This window comes from Mya arenaria, chromosome 8 (genome assembly GCF_026914265.1).
Source record: "Mya arenaria isolate MELC-2E11 chromosome 8, ASM2691426v1".
NCBI lineage: Eukaryota > Metazoa > Mollusca > Bivalvia > Myida > Myidae > Mya > Mya arenaria.
In genome coordinates, this window is record NC_069129.1 from 36,671,148 (window position 1) to 36,693,418 (window position 22,271).

The 22,271-nt window shown below is 36.3% G+C and overlaps 1 protein-coding gene across 7 annotated transcripts in view; it reads right to left on the reverse strand.

Annotated features, from left to right (window-relative positions):
* Positions 1-582: 582 nt before the first annotated feature.
* LOC128243286 (mitochondrial ribosome-associated GTPase 2-like) overlaps positions 583-22,271 on the reverse strand; it is a 43,365-nt gene continuing 21,676 nt past the window's right edge. For all 7 annotated transcript variants that reach the window (XM_052960956.1, XM_052960959.1, XM_052960961.1 and 4 more), the window contains 2 exons: positions 18,420-18,558; positions 583-1,353 (listed from right to left, as the gene is read on the reverse strand). In XM_052960956.1, coding sequence (XP_052816916.1) covers positions 983-1,353; positions 18,420-18,558 — 510 coding nt within the window. In that variant the 3' untranslated portion in view covers positions 583-982. The remainder of the gene's footprint in view (positions 1,354-18,419; positions 18,559-22,271) is intronic.

Consider the following 22,271-nt stretch of genomic DNA (forward strand, 5'->3'; position numbering starts at 1 on the left):
AAGTAAAGGTCATCTGACAAAAACGAAATTGCTTTCAAAACTGTACTCATGGTCAAAATTTCATTTCTGTAGCTTTAAAAATAAAAAAAGCTGGTCAAAAGGTCAAAGTCAAGGTCATCCGAGGACAACATTGGTGCTCATTTGCAAAACTGTACACATGGTCCAAATATCATTGCTGTAGCTTTAGAAATAAACAAGAGGGAAATCGCTGACCTGAGTAAAAGAGTTTAACCTTTGTAATCAATATAGCTTGATATTTGTTCTCAAAGAATATTGAAAAAGATACTGATCAAACATGTTGCCTGGATAATCAATGACAGGACTTGTCACAGTTTCCTTCACACTGACAGGACTTGTCACAGTTTCCTGCACACTGACAGGACTTGGTGATTGTCTTCACACTGACAGGATCCCTGAGGTGTATTTCCTTTAGAAAAATCAAAACTCTTAAAAGGAGAAAATTACATAATTTATACCTAGTACCAAAACAAAAATAGTATGCTTAGCTTGATTCTGTAATAACGGACTTACGACTGTTCAAGATTTTGGGTTCAGGAGCAATTTTTACTAAGTATAACTGTATAACAATTTTTCTTTTATTTAGATTAGAACTTAAAATATGATAATAAAATTATACAAATTTGACAAACATTTATTTGGCAGTTGAAAACTAAAATTACTTCAATTAAGCACAATTTCTAACATTTTCTAAAAAATTAAATATCATAATTTTCAAATCATTTACTGCCCCATAAATACGCCATTTTCCTCCTTTTCTGCCTCGCCCTTTCCTTTATAAAAACTAGCTAAAACCCTAAATATATTATTTGTTTTAACTTTTCAAGGCCATCTTATTACGCAAGGGCTAAAATAAAATATTGTCAGCTAAGCTTTGATTCTAAAGGGACTGATTTAATTGTCATGATATTTACTGACTCTTCACTTTAGAATAAGAATTTTGAACTTGAAGTCACTCTAAAAACTATCCATAAAACTCCTCTCTGTTATTATCAAATAGTTTTCTCAGGTGTTTCAACAGCTGTACAAGATTTTGTCGATGTTCAGCTGATATAGGAATAACGGGCAAGTCGATCCGCTTCTGGAACTCGATAAAATGTGTCCGTGCTTCTTTCAGGTCCATTTTATTCCCAATCACAGCGTTAGGCCTCTCGGACAATCCTGGCTGATATTTTTCAAGCTCGGACTTGAGGCATTCAAGCTGAGTCCATGGCTCACTCACTGAGAGGTCTATTACATACAAAAGGCACGTGCAACGTTCCAAATGTCGTAAAAACTGGAACCCCAGACCCTTGTTCTTGTGCGCTCCCTCTATAAGCCCTGGGATGTCAGCAACTGGAAACATCATTTTAAAGTGGCATTTGGTCGGATCAGTATCAAATAAAATAAAACTCCAGTTTTCAAAAAGAATGCCATATTAAAAGATATGTCATTGATTTCACTTTCTACCATTTAAGCAGTTTTTACCAATGTCGTTTGTATTGTTAGGTCTTCAATGCCAAAATATTACATAACAGAAATCAGACTGTTACAGAAGGTTTGTTTTATCTGAAAATACAAAATCAGACAGCAATGCTGCGAAAACAAATCTGGATTTCTCTAAAACTTTACACTCTTGTGCACTAGGAGTGCACTCGTAGTGAACAATTTGTGCAATATGGATAAACTAATGTAGTCTATCGTTTATTAGATAAGCCAGTATTGATTTTCCTGGTCCACTCAGACTGGCCTTACTATATTGATTTAATTTCACTGATAAAATCATTTCCTCTACCAGTTCATTGTTTAACTTGTGATACAATAGTTAAGTATACCGCATTTTTGATGACTTTGTGATGTTAATCATTTAATGGGCCAGTAACTAAAGACATGGGGTTTCTACCCGTCAATTACTGGTCATATTTGTCAATTTTTTAATTCTAATGTAGGTGAAATAAGAATAAAACATTTCTGAAATAAATACAATAAATTTATTTGTAAGCCAATATTTTAAAATAGTGGTGTTATAAATACAATTGTGCTACTTTTGTAACATCCAAACAATTGTGATTTTTTATGGTAATTCAGACATTCAATTAAAGTCAATTAGTGATTACAAAATAATAATTCTGAATCATACGTATAATTATAAGTGAACAGCACTATGATATATTCAAACTGTGAATCAAGATCGTTGTTTATAAGAAAATAGTAATTGTGATTTAAAAGAAGAAAAAAGTGCATGTGGTTGAAAAAAAGAACTTGCCTTAATTAGAACAAGAGCACCGCGAAACGGAGCATTATACGCCCGAAGAAGATTCGGCTTGAGGTCTTTAATAAACATTTAAGTTATGCTAGTATACTGCTTACTAAGTTTAAAAGTAGCAGGACTTGGAAAGTGCTCACAACACATCCTTTTAATGTAGCAATAATTTGTATAAAGTTATCTAAAAATTGCTTTATTGGTTACAAAGTTGTGGCTAGGACACGTTTTCTAAAAAATCCTTTATTAGTAGTAACACAAAGTTGTGGCCTGGACACGGAATTGCTAACAGAATTGCTAACGCCCCCCAGTGAAATTAGCCTTTGAGGTACGGACCTGGAAAGCATGCTTGACAAATCCTTTTAATGTAGAGATGATTTGTATAAAGTTATTTGAAAATTGCTTTAGTAGTAACCCAGTTATGGCTTGGACATGGAATTGCTAACATCCCCCCTATGGTGATTCTAGTGTTTGAGGTATGGACCTGGAAATTGGCGCGACACATCCTTTTAATGTAATGATGCTTTGTATAAAGTTATTTGAAAATGACTTTATTAGTGACCAAGTTGTGGCCCGGACACGGATTTGCTAACGCACTCCCATGGTGATTCTAGTCTTTGAGGTATGGACCTGGAAATTGCCCGCGACACATCCTTTTAATGTAGTGATGATTTGTATAAAGTTATTTGAAAATCGCTTTATTAGTTACCAAGTTATGGCCCGGACACGGAATTGCTAACGCCCCCCAGTGAAATTAGCCTTTGAGGTACGGACCTGGAAAGCATGCTTGACAAATCCTTTTAATGTAGAGATGATTTGTATAAAGTTATTTGAAAATTGCTTTGGTAGTAACCCAGTTATGGCCTGGACATGGAATTGCTAACGTCCCCCCATGGTGATTCTAGTGTTTGAGGTATGGACCTGGAAATTGCGCGCGACACATCCTTTTAATGTAATGATGCTTTGTATAAAGTTATTTGAAAATGACTTTATTAGTGAACAAGTTGTGGCCCGGACACGGATTTGCTAACGCACTCCCATGGTGATTCTAGTCTTTGAGGTATGGACCTGGAAATTGCGTGCGACACATCCTTTTAATGTAGTGATGATTTGTATAAAGTTATTTGAAAATCGCTTTATTAGTTACCAAGTTATGGCCCGGACACGGAATTGCTAACGGACGGACAGACAGACGGACAGATGATGGAGGCCATAACATAATACGACCCTTTGGGCATATAATAATATAAAAATAGTAGCTCAGGCTATTTTTCAGAAACAGCTTTTTCATATGCAATACATTATAACTTCATCAAAAAGTTTATAAATACTAATCTAAATGATATTGCAATTGTCTGTAACTATCCCGTATAGATGTTACGTAACTATATTCACGATTTATTTCATTACTTTCCATAAATAAACATCTAAAAAGCCTAGTTTAAGCATTTGATACTGAATATTTCTATTTATCTTTATCTATAAAAAGAGCATAAAAGGGAAATATCCAACCAAATGGCCCACTAACCAAGCATTAACATTAATTGAATTTCAGCAAAATGATAAAATGCCTATTCATACTTTTATAATGAGAATAACCATTGTAACAGTGTTAGCCCCAATAGGTCGTAGCCAATAAACAATACACAGGAAGTATCAGGAACCCTCTTGTGATAACATTAATCAAAGCACTGAAAGCGCTGAGGAACCGTGGCCCCGAGAGAAAGTCCATATGTTAATTACGAACTAAGCAATTTCGTAAATGTTGTCAGGAATTTCAGGAACGAATTGATATGAACATACTTGCGAAGTTGACAGGTGGGATTCATATGTTTCACAACAACGTATGAGTTGACGGCTTCAATTATATTAGGCAAGATATATACACATATACAGTGTAAGATAAAAGTAATGTATGTAGAATATTTTGAACATTTTAGGGTTTGGAAGTTTGTTATTTCGAAGTAGTTGAAAGGGAAATATAGATACACGAGGTGATATGAAATGTCATCGCATATTTTAATGCAGTAAGTATGCATAATATGGTCATCTTTTTTAAACACATCCAGGCATTTATTCTACAAGATGTAAATATTGTTTCCAAGGGATAAGTTTCACGATGGAAATGAATATCATGTTGATGTTGAAAAATTGATATGAAAATGACATCTGTATGCAGACAGAACATGGAAATGAATAACATAGCAAATGAAAAGCGTTTTGTACAAATGAATAGTACGATGTTTTGTTTACATATCAAAATCAATGTAAAGTAGTAATACATTCAGTAATTGTCTGTGTTAGAAATATGTATGTGAGCAAAACTATGCATGTTTTGATGAGGTTGGCAATAAACACATGTGTATATGCACATGTAATATGTATTAATATTATCAACATATACACTAAATGAACATGTAAAAATGTATGAATGAAACATTTAGTTACAATGTGTTATCAGTGTTTATGCACCATTTTCAATAAAAGTATCAGTATAAAGCAGCAACTGGTAAAACATATGCACACATAAGTTATTAAGCACTGCTGGCATGATGAGTTCTAACCAGCAATTAGATTAACAAACAAGAGGGTCATGATGGCCCTAAATCACTCACCTGAGATAAAGAGTTTAACCCTTGTTATCAATATAGCTTGTTTCTCTAATAATATTGAACAAGAGCTGTCACAGTATGTTACGAATGCCCCCGAATGTGACATTGACCTATGAAAAAGTACATAAAAAGTTGATCTTGCCTTTATGTGTCAAATACATATGGCGAGTTATTTTAAATTGCCTCTAAACATAAAAAATACCACCCATACTTGACAGCCTACACTCTTATGTCCACGTATTCAGCATTCCATTTTGAATAAACACTTAAGTGTATCTTTCACCTTAGAGGTAGGGACATGGGTCTTGCACATGACACGTCATCTTGGTATGTCAAATACATGTGGCAAGTCATTTTAAAATCTGTCCATACCAGAGAAAGTTACAGCCCGGACACGACAACCTATACTCTATGTCCTTATATGCAGCATTCCATTGTGAATAAACACCAAAGTGTGACCTTGACTTTAGAGGGAGGGACACAGGTCTTGCACGTGACACGTCGTCTTAGTATGTCAAACACATGTGGCAAGTTATTTTAAAATGTGTCCATACAAGAGAAAGTTACAGCCCGGACATGACAACTTATACTCTATGTACTTATATGCAGCATTCCATTGTGAATAAACACTAAGTGTGACCTTGACCTTAGGGGTAAGGACACGGGTCTTGCACACTACAGGTCGTCTTGGTATGTTGAACACATGTGGCAAGTTATATTAATATCTGTCCTTACAAGAGAAAGTTACAGCACCGACCTGAGTTATTGAGCCAGACACAGGGACGGACGGACAGATGGACACACAGACAAAGGGACTGACGGACAGACGGACGGTGCGATTTTAATATGCCCACCTTCGGGGGCCTAAAAACATACTGGTCAAACATGTTGCCTGGATAATCATTGACAGGACTTGTCACAGTTGCCTGCACACTGACAGGACTTGTCACAATTTCCTGCACACTGACAGGACTTGGTGATTGACTGCACACTGACAGGATTTTGTTCAGTTGCCTGCACACTGACAAGACTTGATGATTGACTGCACACTGACAGTATTTGATTCTCACCTGCAACCTGACAGGACTTTGTTCAGTTGCCTGCGCACCACACTGAGAGTACTTGATAATTGACTGCACACTGACAGCACATCGTACAGATCCCTGCACACTGACAGGACTTTTTTCAGATGCCTGCACACTGACAGGACTTTGTTCAATTGCCTGCACACTGACAGGACTTTGCTCAATTGCCTGCACACTGACAAAACTATGTTAAATTGCTTGCACACTGAAAGAACGTTTAGTATAGATACACAAACAACAAACAGTGCACCATCCAATAAAATCAATAAACTTCCTTAAGCTCTAATAATCAAATATCTGATCATATTCAACACCTTCAACTCTTATTGTTATCACTTTAACCCATCTAGGACAACATCACATTCCTTCTAATACTGATAATATAACTTTTCTTTTTATAAGTTATAAGGCCAGAGTTTTTTATCTTTAGATTAACGGGAGATTTTTCAAAAAGTTGGGTAAGGAGGAAGAAATAAAAATAAAATGCATAAAATGTCCCGAAGGAGAAATAAATAAAAATAAAACGGATTTTTCTTCGATTTTTTTATTTTTTAAATCTTCTTATATCATGAAGACAAAAGACACCTTACTTGTGTCAGCTATTTCATAGGCTGAACAAAGGGTGATAGATCACCATACAGTTTCAAAAGCATAATTAAAGATCCTTTTAAAGACTGAAAATATTGACCTTAACACAGTTCAAGCGCTTATTGAAATTAATTGTTAAGTATACATTTGTTCAAATGCATCTATGCATTAATGCATACATGTGATGCATATATATTATCATTCCATAGATCTTATGAAACATGTCAGTGTAATAAAGAATTTAAAATGGCCATTTCCAACCTTTTGCCTGCAATATAAGCATATCCTTTTGATAGTGAAGTGATCAAACAATGAACAAAGTTTAAGACACGGAAAGGTGGTCAAATGTTTTTTTTATGTCTTTAACAAGTAGCACCATGGCCATTTACCGTAATGTGGTTTTCATATAGAAAATATTACCAAATAAAGTCTAAGCCCTGGTGGATATACCTCTTCACTTCAAAGTTTGACAGGGTTTACGGATGCATAGACAGTCAAAATCTGTAAACTACATTCATGTACTTCACCAAAGAAAATTCGGGAGCATTAAAATAAACTTGACAAGTGTAATATGTTTCAAAATAAATGGTTAAATACTGATTTTAGAATTGATCCTGAACAATATCCTTCTAATTCCAGCTATTGGGATGCCCTTTGACACATGAGCAACCGATCAGTTTGGCTTCTTGCACTGACTGCCAAATATTATCTTACATGTATGTAATTTTTTCTGTCTTGTCAGAAACAAACACTATGTTATTATTACATAATTTTCAGTATATTATAGCGATTTAAATTCTAATTCATTATTAAACAAATTAACAACTACAAACGTAAGAAGATACCTTTTGTTTTTCTCTTCAAATATGTGACCGTGAAACAGTGTGTTCAATGCTCCACAGAGTCAAATTCAGAAATAAATATCCAATTTGACTATGATGAACACGATATCATTTCGCAGTTTGTGTTTGTCAGAAGCTCTGCATATTTGCGCTGTAATCCAATTCACCCTTGTTAATAATATACCACGTGCGCCAACAACTTTTAATTGACAAATACAACCCCAAATTTCTGTGTCCTTATTTTGACCGGAAGTTGTGCAATCATTCCACGAATCGCGAACAACATACTAGATCTACCAAAAAACACAATATACACGGCTATAGTTCTCGACGGTTTGATTTAAATAAACAAACATAAACATCGGAACGTCTTGGTAGTAAAACCTTTCTATATAGCTGCAGACAATTGGTACACCATTTGCTTCTGAGATATGGGTTATAGAACACTAATCTTATTTTCTTCTCAACATTGGAGCAATGTTCGTCAAAAAAATAAAACGATGAAATTTTATTTTATTTTTATTTGGGTTTTGCAATATTTAGATACGGCGCTCCCGTAAATCTAAAGATATAAAAACTCTGGCCTAAGTGAATAACACTATCAACACAAAAGATAAGATTGTAGCATCTGCATAAACAATAATCTACATGAAGTTCAATGGAAACGTCTGATTATTAAATTTATTATTAAGTAAAAATGAAAGTTCTTCTAAAGAATAAAGTGTAATATAATTATTTGAATCTATGAACCTTAAAAAAGAACAAAAATTACCTCTGAAGTGACTATGTTGAAGAATTAATAATATTTCAAATCTATTCCCTTGTTACTAAAAATAGAAAGGAGTGGAATATCCAACAAAAAGGGAGGCCATATAGCAAGACTTGCTGCCCTTGCTTCAAGAGTAAACTTTACATAACTATCAGATTTTAACAAAATGTATTAATAATGAACTTGGAGCCCACAGGATGAGGCAAATTTTTCTCCAGGGGCATAATTTGAATAAACATGGTAGATAACCAATCGACAATGTTACACACCAAATATTTATGCACTAGGCATCAAAGTATTTGCAAATAAAAAAGTTTTGTAATTTTTCCTTTAGGTTGCGAAGGCAACCACAGTTCTGCATGGAATTCATTTCTTTCAACAATTTTGAAAAAGCACCAACCAAGGATCATTTCTATGAAGTTTCATCAAATTTTACCAAGCAGTTTAGGAAAAGAAGATGATTATAACCAATTGTTGACATTTTCCTTTATGTTGCCATGAACACCAGAGTTCTGCATGGAATTAATTTCTTTGAACAATTTTGAAAAAGCACCAACCAAGGATCATTCCTATGAAGTTTCATCAAAATTGTCCAAGCGGTTTAGGAGAAGAAGATGATTATAACCAATTGTTGACATTTTCCTTTAGGTTGCCACGGCAACCAGAGTTCTGCATGGAATTAATTCCTTTGAACAATTTTGAAAAAGCACCAACCAATGATCATTCCTATGAAGTTTCATCAAAACTGTCCAAGCGGTTCAGGAAAAGAAGATGATTATAACCAATTGTTGACATTTTCCTTACGGTTGGCATGGCAACCAGAGTTCTGCATGGAATTAATTTCTTTGAACAATTTTGAAATAGCACCAACCAAGGATCATTCCTATGAAGTTTCATCAAAATTGTCCAAGCGGTTTAGGAGAAGAAGATGATTATAACCAATTGTTGACGCCGAACGACGGACGCCGGCCATAGACAATGTCAAGATATTGAATCTTACACACCTGACTTTAATTTATTAAACTTAGATATGTGGAAATATTTAAGCATAAAATGTATGTGAAAAACATATGGAATAAATTATCCATCTAAAGAATGAGAATGTGGTAGTTATGATGCAGGTGAAAATATTTTTACATGCCAAATCAACAAAGCTTCATATCCCCATACATGTATTGTTTTTGTTGGCTAATTTCAGTGTGAAATACACAAACTGGTCATGTGCGAAACTAGTATCTTACTGAAGGCTACAGTGAACTGCTAGGCAGACGTTTTGACTAACATTCAGTGTAAGAAGTACTTTTTTGAACACAATTAATTAATTAAATTGTTCATGGACTGAAAAAGACAGTCAAGAAATAATGTAAAGAACTGATTTGAAGTTGAATGCATTTGATATGTCAACAAATATTGAATGAAATGCTAAATGTACATCTAAGGCTGGAATGTTTTAATGTAATGTAAATGTTTGGAGTTGATGGCAGTAAATTTTATGGTTTTATTTTCAATTGCAAGGAAGACACTAGTGACAATTTTGTTTGACAAATTATATTGGAACACAGTCATACTCTTTTTGCTAAATTATATCTATTTTTCAGTTTGACATGAAATGGAAATGAACTGTATAGATATTGTATTGTTATCATGGAATAGCAGTTTAATTGTATGCATGAGTTTTAGTATGGAAATGTGTAAGAGTTAGGTCTGGTAGGTAAATATGACAAAAATGAAAACTTAAATCAGTGAAAACAGAACATTATATTTTAAAGGGTCATTGCAGCATTGTTATATTATGATAGATGGCACAGTGTAATTGCAAGCATGTTTAGTTGTGGTATACGAATGAGTAAGAGCTAAGCATCGTTAATGAAGACTTGGATTGTTTGTCATTATTCAGTAAAATATAAATTGAAATTGGCTAATGAAATGAACAGAGCATCGGAAAAGTTTAAGGTCAATTTGTGGTATTCATATTCAACACAACTGACAGTTTGTGTGCTCCTCCCCTCATGATTGCCATGGCAAATGGGCAATGGTCCACTAAGAACTTCTGAATGTTCTTCTGGATAGTGGCTTGAAGGCATGTTACGTCACATCTGAGTACATCAAAGCTGAGTACATCAATACCGCAAATTGTGGTGTTGACCTCCTGAAGGGTTCAGTTTTCTGGAAGTACATACACATACATGGATTTCATTCAGTCATTAATATGCATTGCATACTATTGCATGATAGAATTAAGAAGTGATTACATCAAAACATTTTGGATACCTAATAGAAACTTCTAGTTTTATTTTATGTGTGCTGAAATTTCTAAGTAGTTGTCTATGTTACATGCACACACATACAGTTCTAGATGAACAAGAGATGTTATATGAAGGTGAAATGGTGGGAACCGATTCACTTCAGAAAAATACATGTATTTAAAGTGTGATGGAAGAAGCAATTGATTAAGTGATAGAACATATTTGCGGAATTGATTCTGTTTTGATGACAATGTGAGTGTTACCTTGACCTTTGGGAAGGGATGTGGGCATTGCTCATGATAAGTAGCCGTTATGGGCCGAATGAAATTTGGAATTTTTTAAAAGATCCCTTGATACTGGTACTTGACACATTCAGAGACAGGACATGAATTCGTTTACTATGCTTATATATAATATGCAATGCAATATAGAGCATTGAATGGAAATAAATAAAACCTGACCTTTGTGCTGTGGGTATCTGAATTATACATGCAACATGTCAGTATTTCATGCTGATCAAAAATATGCCAAACTACCCGGAAACCCTTACAATTTATAAATGACAAAGTTAAAGAGCAGACAAGGCTACCTTGACTCAATGCATAAGACACATAGGCAATGATAGCCACTACATGCTTAATGATTGTTAAGATGACAGAATTGCATAGGAGGTAACGGAATTGCATAGGTAACATAGGCAATGATAGCCACTACATGCTCAATGAGCGTTAAGATGATGGAATTGCATAGGACACATAAGCAATGATAGCCATTACATGCTCATTCAATGAGCGTTAAGATGACAGAATTGCATAGGAGGTAACAGAATTGCGTAGGACACATAGGCAATGATAGCCCCTACATGCTCAATGAGCGTTAAGATGATGGAATTGCATAGGAGGTAACAGAATTGCGTAGGACACATAGGCAATGATAGCCACTACATGCTCAATGAGCGTTAAGATGATGGAATTGCATAGGAGGTAACAGAATTGCGTAGGACACATAGGCAAAGATAGCCACTACATGCTCAATGAGCGTTAAGATGATGGAATTGCATAGGAGGTAACAGAACTGCGTAGGACACATAGGCAAAGATAGCCACTACATGCTCGATGAGCGTTAAGATGATGGAATTGCATAGGAGGTAACAGAATTGCGTAGGACACATAGGCAGATGGCCACTACATGCTCAATGAGCGTTAAGATGATGGAATTGTATAGGAGGTAACAGAATTGCGTAGGACACATGGGCAAAGATAGCCACTACATGCTCAATGAGCGTTAAGATGATGGAATTGTATAGGAGGTAACAGAATTGCGTAGGACACATAGGCAGATAGCCACTACATGCTCAATGAGCGTTAAGATGATGGAATTGCATAGGAGGTAACAGAATTGCGTAGGACACATAGGCAGATGGCCACTACATGCTCAATGAGCGTTAAGATGATGGAATTGTATAGGAGGTAACAGAATTGCGTAGGACACATAGGCAAAGATAGCCACTACATGCTCAATGAGCGTTAAGATGATGAAATTGTATAGGAGGTAACAGAATTGCGTAGGACACATGGGCAGATAGCCACTACATGCTCAATGAGCGTTAAGATGATGGAATTGCATAGGAGGTAACAGAATTGCGTAGGACACATAGGCAGATGGCCACTACATGCTCAATGAGCGTTAAGATGATGAAATTGTATAGGAGGTAACAGAATTGCGTAGGACACATAGGCAGATGGCCACTACATGCTCAATGAGCGTTAAGATGATGGAATTGCATAGGAGGTAACAGAATTGCGTAGGACACATGGGCAAAGATAGCCACTACATGCTCAATGAGCGTTAAGATGATGGAATTGCATAGGAGGTAATGGAATTGCGTAGGACACATAGGCAAAGATAGCCACTACATGCTCAATGAGCGTTAAGATGATGGAATTGCATAGGAGGTAATGGAATAGCGTAGGACACATGGGCAAAGATAGCCACTACATGCTCAATGAGCGTTAAGATGATGGAATTGTATAGGAGGTAACAGAATTGCGTAGGACACATAGGCAAAGATAGCCACTACATGCTCAATGAGCGTTAAGATGATGGAATTGTATAGGAGGTAACAGAATTGCGTAGGACACATGGGCAAAGATAGCCACTACATGCTCAATGAGCGTTAAGATGATGGAATTGCATAGGAGGTAATGGAATTGCGTAAGACACATGGGCAAAGATAGCCACTACATGCTCAATGAGCGTTAAGGTGACGGAATTGCATAGGAGGTAACGGAATTGCGTAGGACACATAGGCAATGATAGCCATTACATGCTCATTCAATGAGCGTTAAGATGATGTAATTGTATAGGAGGTAACAGAATTGCGTAGGACACATGGGCAAAGATAGCCACTACATACTCAATGAGTGTTAAGATGATGGAATTGTATAAGAGGTAACAGAATTGCGTAGGACACATAGGCAGATGGCCACTACATGCTCAATGAGCGTTAAGATGATGGAATTGTATAGGAGGTAACAGAATTGCGTAGGACACATAGGCAGATGGCCACTACATGCTCAATGAGCGTTAAAATGATGGAATTGTATAGGAGGTAACAGAATTGCGTAGGACACATGGGCAAAGATAGCCACTACATGCTCAATGAGCGTTAAGATGATGGAATTGCATAGGAGGTAACAGAATTGCGTAGGACACATAGGCAGATGGCCACTACATGCTCAATGAGCGTTAAGATGATGGAATTGTATAGGAGGTAACAGAATTGCGTAGGACACATGGGCAAAGATAGCCACTACATGCTCAATGAGCGTTAAGATGATGGAATTGCATAGGAGGTAACAGAATTGCGTAGGACACATAGGCAGATGGCCACTACATGCTCAATGAGCGTTAAGATGATGGAATTGTATAGGAGGTAACAGAATTGCGTAGGACACATAGGCAAAGATAGCCACTACATGCTCAATGAGCGTTAAGATGATGGAATTGTATAGGAGGTAACAGAATTGCGTAGGACACATAGGCAGATGGCCACTACATGCTCAATGAGCGTTAAGATGATGGAATTGTATAGGAGGTAACAGAATTGCGTAGGACACATGGGCAAAGATAGCCACTACATGCTCAATGAGCGTTAAGATGATGGAATTGCATAGGAGGTAATGGAATTGCGTAGGACACATGGGCAAAGATAGCCACTACATGCTCAATGAGCGTTAAGGTGACGGAATTGCATAGGAGGTAACGGAATTGCGTAGGACACATAGGCAATGATAGCCACTACATGCTCAATGAGCGTTAAGATGATGGAATTGCATAGGAGGTAATGGAATTGCGTAGGACACATGGGCAAAGATAGCCACTACATGCTCAATGAGCGTTAAGGTGACGGAATTGCATAGGAGGTTACGGAATTGCGTAGGACACATAGGCAATGATAGCCACTACATGCTCAATGAGCGTTAAGATGACAGAATTGCACAGGAGGTAACGGAATTGCGTAAGACACATAGGCAGATAGCCACTACATGCTCAATGACCGTTAAGGTGACGGAATTGCATAGGAGGTAACGGAATTGCGTAGGACACATAGGCAATGATAGCCACTACATGCTCAATGAGCGTTAAGATGACAGAATTGCATAGGAGGTAACGGAATTGCGTAAGACACATAGGCAGATAGCCACTACATGCTCAATGAGCGTTAAGGTGACGGAATTGCATAGGAGGTAACGGAATTGCGTAGGACACATAGGCAATGATAGCCACTACATGCTCAATGAGCGTTAAGGTGACCGAATTGCATAGGAGGTAACGGAATTGCCTAGGACACATAGGCAAAGATAGCCACTACATGCTCAATGAGCGTTAAAGATGACGGAATTGCATAGGAGGTAACAGAATTGCATAGGACACATAGGCAATGTAGGCACTTCATTAAATTCCATCCAATAGTTTTCAAGTTATGCTCCGGACAAGAAAAAGTAACAAAGGGCAGTAACTCTGTAATTGGCTAAAATAGAATTGCAGTTCCTGTACACTGTACTTCCTCTCATTATGATCTATCACTGTATGAAGTTTTTTTAAATTCCATCCAATAGTTTTCAAGTTATGCTTCGGACAAGAGAAAATAACAAAGGGCAGTAACTCTGTAATAGGCTGAAATAGAATTGCAGTTCCTGTACACTGCACTTCCTCTCATTATGATCTATCACTGTATGAAGTTTTATTTAATTCCATCCAATAGTTTTCAAGTTATGCTCCGGACAAGAAAAAGTAACAAAGGGCAGTAGCTCTGTAATTAGCTGAAATAGAACTGCGGTGCCTGTACACTGCACTCCCTCTCATTATGATCTATCACTGTATGAAGTTTTATTAAATTCCATCCAATAGTTTTCAAGTCATGCTCCGGACAAGAAAAAGTAACAAAGGGCAGTAACTCTGTAATTAGCTGAAATAGAACTGCGGTTCCTGTACAATGCACTCCCTCTCATTATGATCTATCACTGTATAAAGTTTTATTAAATTCCATCCAATAGTTTTCAAGTCATGCTCCGGACAAGAAAAAGTAACAAAGGGCAGTAACTCTGTGAATAGCTGAAATAGAATTGCGGTTCCTATACACTGCACTCCCTCTCATTATGATCTATCAATGTATGAAGTTTGATTAAATTCCATCCAATAATTTTCAAGTTATGCTTCGGACAAGAAAAAAAGTAACAAAGGGCAGTAACTCTGTGAATAGCTGAAATAGAGTTATGGTTCTTGTGCACTGCACTTCCTCTCATTGTGCTTTACCATTGTATTAAGTTTTAATAAATTCCATCTAGTAGTTTGCAAGTTAATGTTTGGAAAAAAAATGACAGCAAAAAATAAATAATGGGCAATAACTCAGTAATTAGATAAAGTAGAGTTATGGTTCTTAAACACTGCACTTCCTCTAATTGTGCTTTACCATTGTATGAAGTTCCAATCAATTCCATCCAGTACGTTTCAAGTTATACTCCGGACAAAAAAAAAAGTAACAAAGGGCAATAACTCAGTAATAGGCAAGAATAGAGTTATGGTTATTGTACACTTCACTTCCTCTCATTATGCTTTACCATATATGAAGTTTAATCCAATTCCATCCAGTAGTTTTTAAGTTATGCTCCGGACAAGGTAAATTGCAATGGATCGACCAACAAACCAACGGACCGACGTACCTACCGACCGACCGACCGACCGACCGACCACAGGGTGACTCCAATATACCCCCTTCAAACTTCGTTTGTCGGGGTTACAATAATAGAATAAACATGCAGGTTCATGATTTAGGCTGCTCTATGTAGGTCACACACATAAACAACGCACATTGACAACAGGTAAACACAGATATTTGCACACAGAACAATATACAGTTTAAATAATGAAGCAAATTCAATAACTATCATGCCACGCACACGTGAAGCCGTTCGTTAGTAACAATCTGATTATCAAATACTTACAATACACATTTAATCGAGCTGATGTCCATGAGACACTCTTAGACAGGGCGCTTACAAAATGGTGACGATCGGAAAAGTGAAATGACTATGCTCAATACAGGCGGAATAATCTGTATAATATGCCTTATCGATAAACAGTTTAAAAAAAGCATTCACTTCGTTCATTTGTTTATTGATCAGTGAAATATTGTTTACATATCCTTTCATTTGCAAGGAAATTTTAGAATTGTTTAGAATCGATTAATCAATTATGGTAACTACTTAATACCGATTCACACCTGTAACAAAACATTTAGTTTTTCGCCGTTTCAGAGCGGTTGCGTATATATATATATATTGTCGTCATTTTCTGTTTTTTTAAGCTGCATTTTCAGGAATATGCAAAATGTACCAGTTCAAGTATACATTACTATACATCAATTCAGATTTGTTGAAGTTTAAAGATGTCATGTGTATTCAAGCATTGACAGAGCGAACTATTTTTTACCGCTTTACCATGTAATCATTTGTAGTAATGATCTGATATGCCTTCTATGAACATGGCCCTGAAGGGCCCCTGTTCAAAAATGGCTATAAGAGAATTATCCTATGCATCCAACCATTAACCATGGATTTCAATAAATATGAGTTCCTATTTGATGTTAAAATACATGATATGCATGGTAAATATTACATATATCTACTCTTAACAATTTGATTAACAAATGTTGAAAAGTGTCCTTAAGAAATATAATTTTTTTTAAATGCAGTTGCAACACAAAATATAATAAAAATAAACTATTTTCCATCTTTTATAAAAACATATTTGTTTACATCTCTTCTCTAAAACAAAATTCGTAAAAAATATATTGAAGTTTCCTTCAAAGGCCTCGTTTTAGGAATGATTGTCATGTTAATTCTCTGCTGTCTATCCCTTGTTTATTGCACTAGTGTCATTACAGGGGCCAATTTCCTGTGTATTTGTTTATTGGCTCGGGGCCATTTAGAGTTCACACCGTATAGAGTAGAAAATAGCATTGTCTCATTAATACACAACCAATTCTTGCATAAACAATATATGCCTAGCCAATGTATCAATTTGACTGATGGGAAGTAAATAATAAACAAATAAAGTAAAAAGAGTTTCATTCCATTTATGTTGTATAATAGAAATGATATTAATGGGATATTATACATAATATCTAACATTACTCTTATTCTTACTCTAAAGCATTGTAATAATGCTTTTAATATGATTTAAAAAAAATCAAAATGAAACGATAAGTCAAACACTGACAGATCTGAGATTTGATAGACAGCAGGAGGCAATAAAGATAAAGATCAATACACAGAAAAGTGTACTATGGGGGGGGGGGGGGCACTTAAAGAAGGCTTTTATTAGCCTTCAATGTATTTCATTTAATAATGAAGCAGCAGAACCAATTATACAAAACCTCTAAAATATATGTTTATCTATTACGTGTTTCAAATTAGAAATGCAATTAATAAATCTGGGTACAATGTAGAAAATATACTATTAATGGTGTACTTATTTGATAATGATTGCTGTCAGGCTGTCACCTTAAATACGAACTCATATGTTAAATAAGAATGAACATAAAACTGAAAGTTTCAGAATAGATGGAAGGAAATCTTGGTTTATATATCCTTTCAATGAATCAACAATGGCACAACAATTTCACAGTTTGAGCTTGGAACAATAAGGCGTGAACTTTGATGATTAACTATTTCAAATAACGAACAACTTGTAATTATCAACTTGTGAAACTTAATGTTATACTTTAAATAAAGGCTCATGAATTCATTTCATCGTTACGTTCAATAAGTGTTTGAAGATGAAATCCTTTAACCCAGAACCAAAATTATATCATTATACCTATCAATTAATATCAAAATAATGCAATGCATATTTATAAAGAAAACAAAAAAAACATTTAAATATCTTTTTTTTGACATTTTTTTTATAAAACAACATCAGCTATTTAATTTAATAAATCTATATTATTCACATGAAAGGTCCAAATGGATTATAATTATTCTCTTTAATTTAATTTACTTTAAAACATCAGTTTAAACTACACACATCACTCTAAGTTTCACTGTAAAGATTGCTTTTATTATAGACTGAAGAAGCCTTATCTGGTCAGCCGCTTTTCTACCTTTAGTCTTTCCCTTGTCTTAGCCTTGTCTTACCCTAGTGCACTACGAAGTGCACTGATGGTGAACTGATAGTGAACAAGAAGTGCATTTACTGTCAAGTTTGGTCTTAACAGTACTGTATCTGTATTTAACAGTCCCACCAGAAAATGTTGTGGTAAGGTCATTTTTTCAAAATAACAGAAATTTTACTTCAAGAAGTGAATCAGTTTTTAAATTATGACCAACATGAAAATTTACACACAATGCCAATGAACACTACAACAACGCTACCGATGCAACCAATGATACTGACACTAACTTGGAAGCAAAAAACATACTAGCTAATTATAAGGTTTTATGAAATATCTTACCAGCAATCTGGTGGAAGTCATCGTAAATGACCATGCCGATGTGTGGGTGGAGGGTGGTGAAGGGATAGGGTGACACTTTTGGGCGGGCTCGCGATATTGCCCTCAGGAGAGTTGACTTGCCAGCATTGGGAAATCCTATCTGTTAATAAGTGTTAAAACTGTCCTCAAGTCATATTTCAAAATTCATATGGTTTAAACATGATAATTTAAATGTGATAAAAAACTAGTAATGAATGACTTAAAAAGTGACAGTTGTTTTAAAATCTTAAAAGTTAGGGCTTAGTATTCACAAGGCCATGATAGAATGAAATAGAATTGCTACCATAATTACATTGTATAATTTTATAGATTTAACTAACTATGCTTTAAATTTGCAACATGATGAATTGTGCATATTGGTGAACAAGAGCACTGCAGAGTAAAAGCCAACACTAGTCTATTTCTTGTTCTCAGTCAAACAATAACTTCACAATTCTTAAAGAACCCAGATTAATGTGCCATTTTTTACAATTTATTGTATGTATTGTTTTTGGCAACATATGCACCACGTTTCATTTTAATATTTTAAACGTTTTTTGAGTTATGGCCATGGGAAAGATTTTTCACTGACAATGCAGACACAGCAATCACTGACAATGACAACACCACAATCACTGACAATGATGACACTGCAATCACTGACAATGACAACACTGCAATCACTGACAATGACAACACTGCAATCACTGACAATGATGACACTGCAATCACTGACAATGACAACACTGCAATCACTGACAATGATAACACTGCAATCACTGACAATGGAGACACTGCAATCACTGACAATGATGACACTGCAATCACTGACAATGACAACACTGCAATCACTGACACTGACAACACTGCAATCACTGACAATGATGACACTGCAATCACTGACAATGACAACACTGCAATCACTGACAATGATAACACTGCAATCACTGACAATGGAGACACTGCAATCACTGACACTGACAACACTGCAACCACTGACAATGATGACACTGCAATCACTGACAATGATGACACTGCAATCACTGACAATGATGACACTGCAATCACTAACAATGACAACACTGCAATCACTGACAATGATGACACTGCAATCACTGACAATGATGACACTGCAATCACTTACAATAATGACAACACTGCAATCACTGACAATGATGACACTGCAATCACTGACAATAATGACAACACTGCAATCACTGACAATGATGACACTGCAATCACTGACAATGATAACACCGCAATCACTGACAATGACAACACCGCAATCACTGACAATGACAACACCGCAATCACTGACAATGATGACACCACAGTCACTGACAATGATGACACTGCAATCACCGACAATGACAACACCACAATCACTGACAATGACAACACCGCAATCACTGACAATGACAACACCGCAGTCACTGACAATGATGACACTGCAATCACTGACAATGAAGACACAGCAATCACTGACAATGACAACACTGCAATCACTGACAATGACAACATCGCAATCACTGACAATGACAACACCGCAATCACTGACAATGACAACACCGCAATCACTTACAATGAAAACACTGCAATCACTGACAATGAAGACACTGCAACCACTGACAATGACAAAACCACAGTCATGACAACACCACAGTCACTGACAATGAAGACACAGCAATCACTGACAATGACAACACTGCAGTCACTGACAATGATAACACTGCAATCACTTACAATGATAACACCGCAGTCACTGACAATGATAACACTGCAATCACTTACAATGATAACACCGCAGTCACTGACAATGATAACACTGCAATCACTAACAATGACAACACCGCAATCACTTACAATGAAAACACTGCAATCAATGACAATGATAACACCACAGTCACTGACAATGATAACACTGCAATCACTGACAATGAAAACACTGCAATCACTGACAATGATAACACCACAGTCACTGACAATGATAACACTGCAATCACTGACAATGATAACACTGCAATCACTGACACTGCAATCACTGACATTGCAATCACTGACAATGACAACACCGCAATCACTTACAATGAAGACACTGCAATCACTGACAATGAAGACACTGCAATCACTGACAATAAAAACACTGCAATCACTGGCAATGAATACACCACAATCACTGACAATGACGACACCGCAATCGCAATGCTTAATCAAGATCTAGACATTTTTTTTTGAGAGCTGAAAATAAAACATTGGCATAGTTCAAAGTGTGATGATCTACCGCTTCCATACGTGGAAGTAATGCCGGTTTGAGGAGGTAAACAAAACTCGAGGTAAGAAATTTTGTTAAAGTTATCGAGAAATTGCAATTGTTTTTGCACAAGGATAAGTGCAAAATGACCTCATACTATGATTGATTCCATTTTTGTTATTTGTTTCCACTACAATGTCACTGTTTCCCATGATCCAACAGCATTTAAAGTTAAAATAAGAGCAAAAAACATGACCACAGAATTGCGAGACAGTTTCTACATGTATAAAATCTCTAATCTGTAGTGTATTTTGAGACTGTCAGGGGCGTAGCTTCCTATAGGCCGTGTAGGCCGCGGCCTACACATTTTTCAGAAAAACCGAAAAAATAAAAATGCCAAATCTGCAATAAAAACTGAAGGCATAGGAGGGTGAGGTGCTAAAATATGTAATTCCGTCTAATGCGCTTCAATATGAAGGAAACCTGGTATTTCAAATACAAGTATGTCGTTTTCCTTTGCTCTAAAATACATTTTCACGTGACATTAATGTTTCGTAAATAATTGATCAGAAGTTGCATACCAGTATGCTGGCGCTTTATTATTTGAAATTGTAAACAGTCTGGCGCCAATATTGCCGAACATAATCCTACGTATCCTGATTTCGATAGTCTCACTTTGACTTCAATAGATAAAGATACGAACCAACAACTGCTAGAAAGAACTTGGCAATCATGCCTCCAGTACCAGTTTCCACCCGAGTGTCCGAACTATGATGAACACAGTTCAGGACATTGGATTCTTGTTTATTTTTATTTAGCAAAACGTCTAGCAGCGTTTCAGGACGAGCTCTCTAGAGAAGTCGCAACGAAAGAGGAAATGTGAGACACGTAGTGGTCCACGCACTTAAAACTATTAATGAAGACGGAGACGAGAAGGCCGGCCAGTATTTGTCCGCTGCACTGCGCTTTGAATTCATTATCTCACTTGTAGTGACGCAACACATTGGGTACTACCGTGAACCTGACAAATCTACTTTAGAATGAAGGCAATGTTCTACTACACGCTGTTGAAGAAACAAACGTCATTGTCAAATTGTGCAATGACTGGAGTGCTGATCCTGATGTGTAGAATGGACTGTACATGAAAGCAACGGATATAAGCTCAGGCTTCGACATTCAACCATCAATGCCAAGAAGAGTTGGTCGACAGCAAAACAGAGCAAATCCTGAGGTGCAAACACCATCTGACTACTTCAGATTAACCTTGTACAATGTCTTCAAAGACAGATACAGTGCACAACATTTATTGTCTCCAAAACTGGAAATTCTGCAGGATTAAGTGCTGCCATCAATTTATGCTGCTTAGGCCCCTGATCGCCAAGAAACATTTGACACATTTAAAACAGAATGGAATGTGAGATGGAGCATCGCAGCCGCAAGTTTATCTAGACAACAAGAAGACCACGAAGCAGACCGACAAGGACCTGTATCCTAGCATATTTACAATATTCGAATTTCTTCTTACTATGCCACCTACATCAGCCTCTTGTGAAAGGTCGTTTAATGTAATGAAACGAATAAAA